Here is a 13609-nt window from a genome sequence, read left to right on the forward strand (position 1 = left end):
AACTTCTTCCAGTTTTCCCACGTAGGTGCCGGGTTTCAAGTCATTGAGCCCCCCTCTACTGCTTTCCCAGGCCACAGTTAAGGAGCTGGAAGGGAAATGAATAGCCAGGATATGGACCAGTGCCCATATGTGATCCTGGAGCATACAAGGCAAGGACTTTAGCTACTGGGCTACTATGCCAGGTCCCAAATATATTCATTTCTTTTTGGTTTTGTTTTTTTTGTGATACAATTTCATAGAGACAGGAATTCTCCACCAAACTCCCACCCCCCGACAGTTTTTCCTCAAGTTGCTACAATAGTATATTGCTTCATAAGAAGTCCTGATTTCATCAGTTTCTAATGTAAGCTTGTCCCAAGTTACCTGGTAGAGACAATGTCAGATGGTCCAGCATCCCATTGTCTGCACATTTTTTACAGTTTCAGTGGGAGTCCATCTTTGATTTGGAAGCAGGGATGTATATTGCATCGTATCCCCCCAAGTCTGAATATGGTAGTTTCTATTACTCTATCACTACACATTCCCCTAAATGAGAAGCCAAGAAGTAAGGTCAACAACCAGTATGAATTGTAACAACAACAAAATTAGAGCAACATGAAAAAATGCACCAGTGAGTATCCAATACATGGGTGACAAAAAGAAAACACAAAAATCTCTTGGGTAAAATGATTCCACCCTGCAATACATGAGCTAGTGATGAATTTGATGACAAGAGAAAAGAAAGTATTTGGAAGAAATCAAACTGAAATCCAAACACATGGGATGCAGCCCCCCCCAAAAAAAAACATATTGAACAATACTTTGCATGACGGTTTTCTTATATTAGAGAGAACATTTGGCATTTGTTCTTTTGGAATTGGCTTATTTCACTGAGCATAATGGTCCCTAGTTGGGACCATCTAGTTGCAAATTATATAATTTCATTCTTTATTCCATGGAGTAGATCTACCATAGTTTCTTAAACCACTCCTCTTTGGACACACATCTGGATTGTTTCCTTGTCTTTTCTATTGTAGATTGTGCTGCTGTAAATACAGGATTACACATGCCCTTCTGATATACAAGTTTCATTTCTGTGGTGTATATTCCTAGGAGAGGAAGAGCTCGGTCATATGGCATGTATATTTGCAATTCTGCAAGCACTCTCCATATTTATTTCCATGATGGTTGTATTAGCCTACACTCCCACCAGCAGTGAAGGAAGGGGCTTTCTCCCCACATGCACGCCAGCAGGTGTTGTTAGTAGCGTTTTAAAAGTAGGCCAGTCTCACAGGAGTTAGGTGATGTGTCAATGTGGTTTTGTTTTTATCTCCCTGACTCCCTGATGACTAGGGAGCCTGAGCATCTTTTCATATGTCTGTTGGCCATTTGAATCTGTTGTTTTGAAAAATGTCTGTTCATTTCTTTCACATAGAATACACTTTTTTTTAACTGTCCCTGGGTTCATGAAGCTTTTCGTGTCTTTTCTAAGTGCTTTCTATGTTTTCCTGTAATAGTTTGATGGTTTCTGGCTGCAGCTTTATGTCATTGATCCATTTAGAGTTGATTTTTGTATAATGTTACAGGTGTGAGTCTTGCTTCTTGATTGCATAACCTGCTATCCTTTTGTCCCAATAACATTTGTTGAATAGACCAGGCTTTTGCCTGGATTGTTTTCAATTTTCTTGTCAAAGATTAGTTGTTCACACATGTGTGAGCTCCCTTTTGGTGTTTTTAATCTATTCCACTGATCTTTTTTGCTGTTTTTGTAGCAATACCAGACTGTTTTGATGACCACTATTCTGTAGTATGTCTTGAGGTCTGGTATTGTGATTCTTCCAGCTTGGTTTTATTTCTTCAGGACAGCTTTTGCTATTCATGGTCTCTTGTGTTTCCAGATGAACTTTTGTATCATCTTTTCCATTTCTGAAAATGTTGTTGGAATGTGGATTGGGATTGAGTTGAATCTGTATATGATTTTTGATAATATGGTCATTTTGATGATGTTGATCCTGCCAATCCAGGAACATGGTAAGGTTCTCCATTTTTAAAGATCTGCAATGCTTCCTGTCTAAATGTTTTATAATTCTCATCATAGAGTTTTTCCACATATTTAGTTGACTTTGGAATTATTTCTGTACACTAATCGATTTGTATTCATTACTATTGTATTTTCTTACTCTGCCAAAGTCTCTTACGAGTTCCAGTAGTCTCTTGATTGAGTTTTCTGGTTCTCTTATTTCAGTTACTTGTTTATAGTTTGTATTCCTCTAATCTTTTTTCTTGCCTAATAGCTCTGGCAAGGACTTCCAATACTATAGTGAAGAATAGTGGTGACAGTGGACATCCCTGTCTAGGTCCAGATTTTAGTGGAAAGACTTCCAATTTTTTCTTTCTTTCTTTTCTTTCTTTCTTTCTTTTTTTTTTTTTTTTTTGTTACAAAGTCAGATATACAGAGAGGAGGAGAGACAGAGAGGAGAATCTCCATCTGATACTTCACTCCCCAAGTGAGCCGCAATGGCTGGTGCTGTGCCAATCTGAAGCCAGGATCCAGGAACTTCCTCCAGGTCTCCCACGTGGGTGCAGGGTCCCGAAGCTTTGGGCCGTCCTCGACTGCTTTCCCAGGCCACAAGCAGGGAGCTGGATGGGAAGTAGAGATTCCGTATTAGAATAGGTGCCCATATTGGATCCCGGCGCGTTCAAGACAAGGATTTTAACCACTAGACCATTGCACCGGGTCCCATTTTTTTCCATTTAGAATGATGCTGGCACTTGATTTTGTGTAAGTTGCTTTGATTGTGTTGTAGAATGTTCCTTCTATGCCTATCTTTCTTAGAGTTTTCAGCATGAAGTGGTGTTGGATTTTATTCAATATTTTCCCTGCATCTATTGAAAGGATCATATGGTTTTTAGTTTTCATTTTATTAATGTGATGTACAACAACATTTATTGATTTGCACATGTTGAAGCATCCCTGCATGCCTCCGATGAGTCCCACATGGTCCAGGTGAATGATATGCTTGATGTGCTGTTGGACCTGTTGGCCAGTATTTTGGTTAGAATCTTTGCATCTGTGTGCATCAAGGAAATCAGTCTCTAGTTCTCTTTTTCTATTGTTTCTCTCTCTGGCTTTGGTATTAAGGTGATATTAGCTTTGAAGAAAGAGTTTGTAAAGATTGCCTCCCTTTCTAAAATGTTTGGAAAAGTTTGTGTAGGATTGGGGTAAGTTCCTCTTGAAACGTTTTTAGAATTCAGCAATGATGCCATCTGGCCCAGGACTTTTCTTGGTTGAGAGAGACTAAATTACTGATTGAATATCAGTCCATGTTAGATGTCTATTTAGATTGTTAATTGTTTCTTGATTCAATTTTGGTGCATTGTATGTGTCTAAAACCCTGCGTTTTTCGGGGTATTCTGAGTTGTGTGAATACAGTTGCTTGTAATAGTTCCTAATAATTCTCCATATGTACAAGGTATTTGTTTTCATATTTCTTTTCTTGTCTCTGATGCTATTGAATGCATATATTCTCCCTTCTTTATTTGATTAGCTGGGTTAATGGGGAGTGTATGTTGTTGATTTTTCTCAAAGAGCCAGCTCTTTGATTCATTGTTCTGATGTACAGTTCTCTTGGTCTCTATTTGGTTTATTTCCTCCCTTATTTTGATTGTTTCTTTTTCCTACTAATCTTGGGATTACTTTGCTGTTGCTTTTCTAGTTGTTTCACTATAAGCTTAGCTTATTTACTTGGTGCTTTTCTAGTTTCTTAACATAAACATTGTTGGGAGTTCGGTGGCCCTACTGTATAACATTTTCTAATTTTTCTCCAAATTAAAGAAGCTTTTGTTTATTACTTCATTGGATACAACTTTAATCCCAGCTTCTTTCTGCACCTTCAAAGAACTCCCATGACTCTTATGTTAGGCCTTTTAATTCTATCTTTTGATTCTTGAACACATATTTGCTTGCCCCACTTCTGCTTTCATCATTTTGTTTGTTTCTTCATGGTGACAGGAAATATTTTCCAATTCTGAAATTCTTCTGATTCATTCATTTTGTTTTTGAGACTTCATTCATTTTCTTTTGTGCTTTTAATTTATTGTACAGTATTTGTAATTTCTGATATATCTTCTTTGATTTTATTCATTGCTGCTATTTCCTGTGTAACATACTGCTTAGGTTCCTTAAACTGCTGTTTATGCTTCTCATTGTTATTCAGAAGCTTTAAAATGAGTTTTCTGAATTCTGTGTGCCCCATTTTTTCCATGTCTTCCTCAGTTAACTCTGAGGGTGGTTGAGGTTTTTGCTCCTGTGCTGGATTGTCTTTAGTAATAGTCATAGTGCCTCTGTCTCTTCTTTTACCATTTGTCATTGTCATTCTGGTTGGCAGATTCCTTTTTAATGGAGATTTTTAATATTTATTACCTACAGGTCTACAAGCTGATTTTTATGTTTAATCAGTTCCTTGGATTAGGAAAACACCAGTTGTCCTGAATAACTGCTTTTTGGCAGCTCTGATGTTGTTGACACCTGATGGCCATTAAGTCTGAGTGCCTCTTGGAGTTATTTTGGATGGAGTTTGTAGGGTGCCATGAAGGGATGTTTTTTCTGTGGAGTCTGTGCAGTGTTTTAAGATGGAGGTGATCTTGTTGCCAGCTTAGCTCTTGGGCAGCTTAGCTGTCCTCCCTTCAGTCTAACAGTGCCTGGTCCCTTGACACTCGTATCGAAACACTACAGATTTAGCACATGCATAGTTTACCACTGCTCCTTCTGCAGATTACCAATACTGTGTGCCCATGCTACTGTGTGCAAGATGGTCCCCATAGGGGCACTGGGCTGTCAGTGATCCTGGGCTGTCAGCCATCAGCTCAGTTCAATTAGCTAGAAACAAGCCTATGCTAGGCCATCATTTGAAATCCACATTTGCTGCCCTGTTTCAAAACACAGGGTCCAGTTTCATGCTGTTGGAAATTATATTTGCTGGCTTTAACCTCCAGGGACCACACAGACCCTACAGGGTGCAAAGCTGGTGCTACCCTCCTCATGGGATCAGTTGGTGCTGGAGTCTAGCCCAGTCCGGTGTGTCCAGATCCAGTCCCTGCATGTGCTGAGGAACATTGCAACCATATACAGACTGGAATGCAGCTCCCACTCTGGCCCCCACACTCACCAGTGAGAACCCCATTCGAGCAAGGGTGTCTGTTAGCTTCCCAACCAGCCTGTTCCCAGCCATAGACGCACTTGTCCCAGTGTTTGCTTTGACAGACTGGCATAGCCCCCCATCTGGCTTGGCTCTTGCCTTAGATGCTACAGCCTGGCCTGACCCCCATCTTGATTCTTGCTGGTGAGTGATGGAACCTGACCCTGCTCAGTCTACTCCTGTCCCTAGCTCATGTAAACCTGTAAGTGTAAGAGCCTAGCTCGGCCCTTCCCAGTCCGCCCTCTTCCATAACCACCCGACACATTATGAAACAGGTGGAGCTACTTTGTTCAGCTTGCCCAACCCCCAGGTATGGATCATGTGATCAGCAGTGGCAGTTATGACCCACTAGGTGAGTTTCCCAAGTTTCCTCCACTTGGCCCACTCCCAGACCCAGATCTCATACATGCCAGCTGCTGTTAGGCCCACATGCCCCTGCATCTTTACCTTGTATGAACTGGTGAATGCTATGGCTTGTCACACCCTACACCCTGTTTAAGGATGCACATTTGGGTGCTGCAGCTTGGATCAGCTCAGACTGTTATCAGTTCCTGAGAAATGGCAGGTTCCATGTTCACACCTAGCTCAAGCCATCACCACCCCAACTCTTGAGCTAAACAACGTTATTTATATTTCCATGGGTTTGCGCCTACACATCCCCCACAGAGTCTATCCCCGGACCTGGTTCTCTCGCATGCTGGTTAGTGTCATGGCCTTGACTAATATGACCCTTCCTCTGTTCTAACATTCTGTCAGGTACTAGGATCTAGCCCTACTAGACAGGCCCCCATCCCTAGCTTTCACGTGGACTGATGTGTGGTGGTCAGCATTCTTTGTTGATAACAAATCTTATTCAGGACTTCCATGTGGGTTAGTGTATCACTTTAACATATACAGATCATCTGTTGTTTCCCCAAATAAGAATCAGGTCTCAGTCCCCTTGCTTATTGGCAAGTAAAGTGACCCCGTCATTGAAAATCTCTCAAGATTGATTTCTCACCAACATGCACAGTGGCCTTATTCATGGACGTCTCTATTTATTAATTGCACATCCCCCAAACCCCAGAACTTGCTCCTGGGTGGCCACCAGGCTCTAGTTGGCTCCCTGGCCAAGCAAAACCCAAGACTTGCTCATTGTGTGGCAGCAGTAGCTGTGGCCATGACCCCATGCAATGAGCTTGACCTGGCTTGGGTACCCCAGCAGCCACCATGCTACATGAAATTCCCACCACCCAGTCCCCAAGGTCAAACTCTCTTGGGTCCCTCCTGCTGCAAGATGGTGGTGGTGGTGGGTGGAGTCAGGGCCCAACTTTGATCACAAGAGATTGCTTCACAATACACTTAGCACAAAGGGAGAAACATGTTGGGTCCAGGCAAGCCCAGGACTCCACTCAGTACTTGACAGAGGTGGCTGTGGCCAGGACTCCAAGCATTGAGTTCAGTCTGTTAAAATTATGTAGAGGGCCCAACAGTGTGGCATCGTGGCTAAAGTCCTCACCTTGAATGCCCCAAGATCCCATATGGGCGCTGGTTCTAGTCCTGGCAGCTCCACTTCCAATTCAGCTCCCTGCTTGTGGCCTGGGAAAGCAGTTGAGGACGGCCCAGAGCATTGGGACCCTGCACCCACATGGGAGACCTGGAAGAGGTTCCAGGTTCCTGGCTTCGGATTGGCGCGCATCGGCCCATTGCGGCTCACTTGCGAAGTGAATCATCGGACGGAGGATCTTCCTCTCTGTCTCTCCTCCTCTCTGTATATCTGACTTTGTAATAAATAAATAAATTTTTTAAGAAAAATTATGTATATGAACTGCATTACTACTGTTTTTATATGAAAATTAGTAAATAGATTAGAAAAAATTAGAAAAACAGATAAATGAGTAATGTTAAAGGGCTTCTAAACCATATAGAACAAAAACTAGCTTTTTTAGTGTGGCATTTGTTTATATGTGTATGTTTTGTTCAACTGTCTGATTATGACTGGCTACTATTAGCTACTTGGTAAAAGAAGATAGTTTTTTTATGTTGCAGTAGTTTGTTTTCCTACTGAGCTGTATTCCACTAAAATGTATTAACATTTTAGTTTAAATATTATTTCATAAAAAGTAAAATAGATCTCCCTCCCACCCCAGGTTCCAGATGTGGGGCATGCTCCGAGATTTTTGCTCAAGTGGTTTGAGTTCACTGGTGGGGCTCCTCCCTTAATACACCCCTTGACCTCAGATTCATGAAGGAAACAATATGGAAATAATAGTCTTACCCACTTTCCTGTAGCCCTTGAAACTTTTAAGCCTAATTAGCTATGTAAAGATTGTCAAAAATATAATAAAAAAGGAAAAGTTAACTAAAAAAGTAAAACAGATAAAGTAGAAATGATTTTAACATGTACAAAATTAAAACAAAAAACATACATAGCATACTTGTATATATTTACATCCAGATTAAGCTGTAGGAAATTTTTACTCATTTATGTACATTTAGTTTAAAAATACTTCCAATATTTCATTATTTTATGTTGGAATAAGAAAGCTAAATTTTATTTTTGCTTTATAAGATTTTTAAAGATCTCAGGATATTTGAGAAATCATTCATAAATTATTCAAAGGCATTCTCATTACCCTGTGAAGTATTTTTTTTTAAGATTTTATTATTATTGGAAAGCCAGATATACAGAGAGGAGGAGAGACAGAGAGGAAGATCTTCCATCCGATGTTTCACTCCCCAAGTGAGCCACAATTGGCCGGTGCTGCACCGATCCTAAGCCAGGAACCTGGAACCTCTTCCAGGTCTCCCACGTGGGTGCAGGGTCCCAATGCATCTGGCCATCCTCGACTGCCTTCCCAGGCCACAAGCAGGGAGCTGGATGGGAAGTGGAGCTGCCGGGGTTAGAACCGGTGCCCATATGGGATCTCGGGGCATTCAAGGCGAGGACTTTAGCCACTAGGCCACACTGTTGGGCCCTATCCTGTGCAGTATTCAACATGTCTTCCCTATCTGATCTAGCTGTTATTTATCTCATGTATTTTTGTATGTGTGCAAATTACACATTGAACTCATTTTATAATTATTATAGAAAACAATCTGATACATAATCATAATGGAATTATAGCTTTGGAACTGCAGAAATAACAGGATAAGATATTTTATTTTGTTTTTATCCTGTGTTGCAATATAGATTCTGAATTAAGCTACATCCATAGAAGCTGAAAATTCAACAAGCAGAAGAATTGCACTCAGCTTACGATTACTGGTACCGAGTTAATAGTTTGGCTCAGTGTTTATATGATTACTTATTTTAATTTAAGTGACAAGCAAAGTGGCAATGACAGACAAAGTAATGTCTTCCACTTGCAGGTTTATTCTAACAATGCCTTCAACAGTTCCTCAGATTCAGAATGCTTAGAGGAAACAACCTTTAAGAGAATAATAAGGGATATTCTATTGTAGTATTGAAGTTGCAAAAGTAATACAGGACAAGATATTTTCATTTTGTTGTTACTCTGTATAGACTGTAAATTAAATTGCATCCATAGAAGTTGCAAATTAAATATATACATACAGTTCACTGTCAGTCTTTGTATTTAATGATCCAGAACTGAGGACACATGTGCTTCATAGGTGTTGGTGTCATTTGAATATGTGGCTGTGGAGTTTACCCAGGAGGAATGGCAGCACATGGACAATACTCAGCGGACCCTGTACAGGGATGTGATGCTTGAGACTTATAGCAATCTGCTGTTTTTGGGTGAGTGAAAATTTGTCATGGCCAAACAGAATACTTTTTTATGGTTGACAAGTGAAAGGAGAGTTTATTATGTTTAGTAGTTGGTAGGACTAGTAGTGGTATCTCAAATTCTACATCATTTTCCATGAACAGGCTATCATGTGACAAAGCCTGATGTGATCTTGAAATTGGAGCAAGATTCAGTACCATGGACAGTGGACAAATCTACAATCCAGAGACTTCCAGGTAGGTCAGCACCTAGTGGGCAGAGAAGTTGACATATAGCTCATTAAAGGTTGACTGGAACACTTGTTTTTTTTTTTTTTTTAAATGTTTTCTCCTAAAGGACAGCTGATGAGACAAAGGCATTCTACAGTTTTCATATATAGGTTTATTCTAGCAATGCCTTTCTAAATTGGCCAGCCTGTAATCATACATCTAGAACTACTTATTGGTCTTTTCATGATCCCAAGCACTTGAATCACCATCTGCCACCTACCAAGATACATTTTCAGGAAGCAGAGTAGCAAAGACAGGACAAATTGGTGCTGTTATGGGATGTAAGTTATCCCAAGCCTTATTTTGAGTTTCTGTGCCACATTTTCAGTCCTATCCCACATCAACTTAAAACACACAATTCCAAGTAATTGGAATTTTTATTTTAGAAAAAACATGTATCATGTTAATGAACTAAGAAACAAGTAATGCTCATTGATTATGCTCATAAATGTCCACATTTCACTAATATTAAATGTGCTGTATCTAGACTGGCAATAAACCTCTTTGGTCTTAACTGAGCATTTTTAAGGAACACTTAAATGAGATTGATGGAGATGGTTACTCTTTTCCTCATTTCAGACTCCTCCCGAAAGAATGAGCTGCTTGGAGTGAATCAGAAAAGTCAAGAAATAATATTCAGGCAAGTTGTAATCACAAAAATTGTCTAATAACCCAAAAGATAATAAGATGCTTGTTTTTCTTATGATTTACTTATTTTTATAGCAAAGTCAGACATACAGAGAGGAGGAGAGGCAGAGAGAAAATCTTTCGTCTATTGATTCACTCTCCAAGAAGCCACAATGGCTGGAGCTGAAGTCAGGCATGTGAAAACTCTTGAGGTGTCCCACATGGCTGCAGGATCCCAAGGCTTTGGGCCGTTGTTAACTCCATTTTTTTAAAAGATTTATTTATTTTTATTGTGAAGTCAGATATACAGAGAGCAGGAGAGACTGAGACGAAGATCTTCCATCTGATGATTCACTGCCCAAATGACCACAACGGCTGGTGCTGTGCCAATCTGAAGCCAGGTGCTAGGAACCTCCTACAAATCTCCCATGTGGATACAGGGTCCCAAGGTGTTGGACTATCCTCGAATGCCTGTCCAGGCCACAGGAAGGGAGCTGGATGGGAAGTGGAGCTGCTGCGATTAGAATAGGCCACACATATGGGATCCCGGTGCATTAGAGGTAAGGACTTCAGCCACTAGGCCTCTGCACTGGGTCCCATAGTTAACTCCTTTCTTAGGCCACATGCAGAAATGAGGATGGAAAGCATGGCTGCCTGGATTAGAACTGGTGCCCATATGAAATCAGGGTACATTCATGGGGCCCTGCCAAAGATGCTTAGGACATCTTTGGTTTTCCTCTCAACCAGCTAGGAATTAGCTCCTCCTTTCAGCTCTAAATCTGCTCTTATAGTTCTATGGCTTTTCAGATCTCAGATGTAGGAAGTCACAGGAGTGCTTAAATTAAGACAGGATACCAAGTGGAGAAACTGGTCTTTTCTCAACTCATTTACGACTGTAGAGTGTTTCATCTATAGGCATACATAGTTTATTTGAAAAGTTCAAAGCCAGGGCCCAGCGTGGTAGGCTGGCAGCTAAAGTCCTTGCATTGCACATGCAGGGATCTCATATGGACACTTACTTGCATACTGGCAGCCCCACTTAACATCCAGCTCCCTGCTTGCTGCCTGGCATAGCAGTTGAGCACAGCCCAGAACCTTGTGACCCTGAACCTGTGTGTGAGACCCAGAAGAAGCTCCTGGCTCCTGGTTTTGGATCAGCTCCGCTCCAGGAGTTGCAGTCACTTGGGGAGTGAATCAATGGATGGAACATCTTCCTCTCTGTCTCTCCTGCACTCTGCATACATGACTTTCCAACAAAAATAAATAAATCTTAAATAGACAAAAAAGTATCAAGACCAAGTAGAGTACTTGTGGGTGCAAGGAGTCTCATCACTCCTCCTAAGAGGATAAACCAAACTGAAACATGAGAAGGGAGGCCAGAACTTGGGTACTATATAAGATGATTTGCATTCAGAATCCACGTAGGGTGTTTCAAGTCATGCAGAAACATGCCCTCTGCCAGGGACCTTCAATCTCCCTAAGGAGATTTCCACACACAAGCACCCAGAGCCTTGCTTCCAATATGAAAATTGAGATGATAGGAAAAGTACAAATATGCAATTGGCGATTTGAAATCTGAATTTGTAAACTGCTGTCCTTCCTATCTCCAGCCCTCTAAAAGTGTGATCCATCTGGAGGTTTAGCTAGAGCTAGGCAGTGGTTGGGCTTTGGGTGGGTGGGTTTGTGTCTACATTTATGCAGAGCCATGGGGTGCCAAAGGTCATTTCCACAGATTCAGTCCCACTTTATAGAAGGTATACCAGCCTTGTAAAGTATTGTGTCTGCCGAGTCAAGGCACATAGCTCTGGTCTAAGAACCACAAGTTTTTGTTAATGTTTTTTATTGTGCACCAGAGCAAATGTTACCAAGAAAACTCAGTGTTCTTTCCTGAACATACCAGAGACACAGAAACATGAAATCAGTTGTCAACAGAAGTTTTACTTGCTAAATGAGCAGGTACATTTGGATGAAGGGCGGAGAAAACAACTCCAAGAAGAGATCTTAGAATTCAGGTGCCTTTTGAAAGGAAAGAAGAAAGACACCATAGCTCATTTGAAATCTTTTCTTCCCCCAGGATGCCTGATGAAATGCCACTTGAGATAACTCATCCCTCTAATTTCCCTGAGAAGAAACTCCAGAATGGGGGAAATCTCAGCATGCACACTTGTCAGCAGTCTTTTGAACACAGTGGGAAAGAAAAAACTTGGAAGAAGAGATTCCTTAAGTGTGAGAAGGTTTATACCAACGACCTATGTAATAAGCAACATATTAATGTGGGAGAAACCATTCAGGTTAAAAAACAAATGTTCCGTAACAATCCTGACTATGACAATCATCAGCAAACACAATCAGGAGAGAAACCCCATGGACATTTCCAGAGTGAGAAATCTCTGATTTGTAAAAGAGATGCCAAAGTCAATCAGATAACCCAAACAGCAAGAAGTCAGTATATATGTGATTATTGGAAGAAACCTTTTAACTGTGAATCTCGCATTACCATGAACCAGAGAACTGACAAAGGAGAAAATTTCTGTATGTGTAATCAATGCAAAGAAAACATTGACCAGAAGTCAGAACTCTTGGGAGGTCAGATCCTTGACACTGCAGAGAAGCCGAATGAATGTAGTGACCCTGGAAAAGCCCTTCACCAACAATTATCTGTCATTGGGTATCAGAGAATTCACATAGGGGGAAAATGTTATGAATGTGGTGAGTGTGGACACGCATTTTCTCAGAAGTCATAGCTAATGAATCATCAGAGAATCCACACAAGAGAAAAACCTTATGAATGTAGCCAGTGTAATAGAGCCTTTACTGATTACTCAGGTCTCAGTAGACATCAGAAAATCCAATCCGGGAAAAAGCCTTATGAATGTAGCCAGTGTGGAAAAACTTTTTCTCAGAAGTCACACATAATCCTACATGAGAGAATCCACACAGGGGAAAGGCCTTATGAATGTACTGAGTGTGGGAAAACTTTTTCTCAGCACTCACACCTGATTAGACATCAGAGAATCCACACAGGAGAAAAACCTTATGAATGTAGTCAGTGTGGAAGAGCCTTTACTGATCACTCAGAACTCATTAGACATCAGAGAATCCACACAGGGGAAAAGCCTTATGAATGTAGTCAGTGTTTAAAGGCCTATACCACAAAATCAACTCTAATTATACATCAGAGAATCCACACAGTGGAATATTTGGAATGTAACCAATGTGGAAAAACCTTTACCAACCAGAAAAATCTCATTACACATCAGAGAATCCACACAGGAGAAAAGCCCATGAATGTAGTGAGTGTGGAAAAGCTTTTTCTCGGGAGTCATACCTGATTAAACATCAAAGAATCCACACAGGATAAGAATCGACGCAGGATAAGAATGTCCTGTTCATTGAAAATCCTTTTGCACACAGTTTTTGTTAAACGTCAGAATTCAAATGGGAAAAAGCATTACGAATGAAGAATGCAGAAGCTTTTGGGAGCTGTCAATTTTCATTACAAAAGCATGTAAACGTATATTAGCTGCCAGAAACATAGTGTCCTGGTCTATCTGCTTACAGAGTGAATGAAGCCTTAGCAACTTTGCTAATAGAAAACACTAAAAGTGCAATGGATGTGGAAAAACACTTTGGAAGTCTCAGCAAATGTTAAATAATAAACATGGCATGTGTTGCTGAAATAGGAAGCAATTTGCACATGATCTCCCTTTTCTGTGAGGGGTAAAATGTGAATGAATTCTGCTCTCAGATTTTCATGTTGATAATAAATGTTCAGTGCATAACACTTGTTTGGAATACCATCTTT

The 13609-nt window shown here is 40.6% G+C and overlaps 1 protein-coding gene across 1 annotated transcript; it reads left to right on the top strand.

Moving 5' to 3' along the window:
• Window positions 1-8849: 8849 nt before the first annotated feature.
• Window positions 8850-13265, top strand: LOC131481525 (zinc finger protein 84-like). The gene is made up of 5 exons (XM_058670555.1): window positions 8850-8919; window positions 9052-9144; window positions 9757-9817; window positions 11879-12513; window positions 13219-13265. The coding sequence occupies exons 1-5, from the start codon at window positions 8850-8852 to the stop codon at window positions 13263-13265; spliced, it is 906 nt and encodes a 301-aa protein (XP_058526538.1).
• The last annotated feature ends 344 nt before the right edge of the window (window positions 13266-13609 follow it).

This window comes from Ochotona princeps, chromosome 12 (genome assembly GCF_030435755.1).
Source record: "Ochotona princeps isolate mOchPri1 chromosome 12, mOchPri1.hap1, whole genome shotgun sequence".
NCBI lineage: Eukaryota > Metazoa > Chordata > Mammalia > Lagomorpha > Ochotonidae > Ochotona > Ochotona princeps.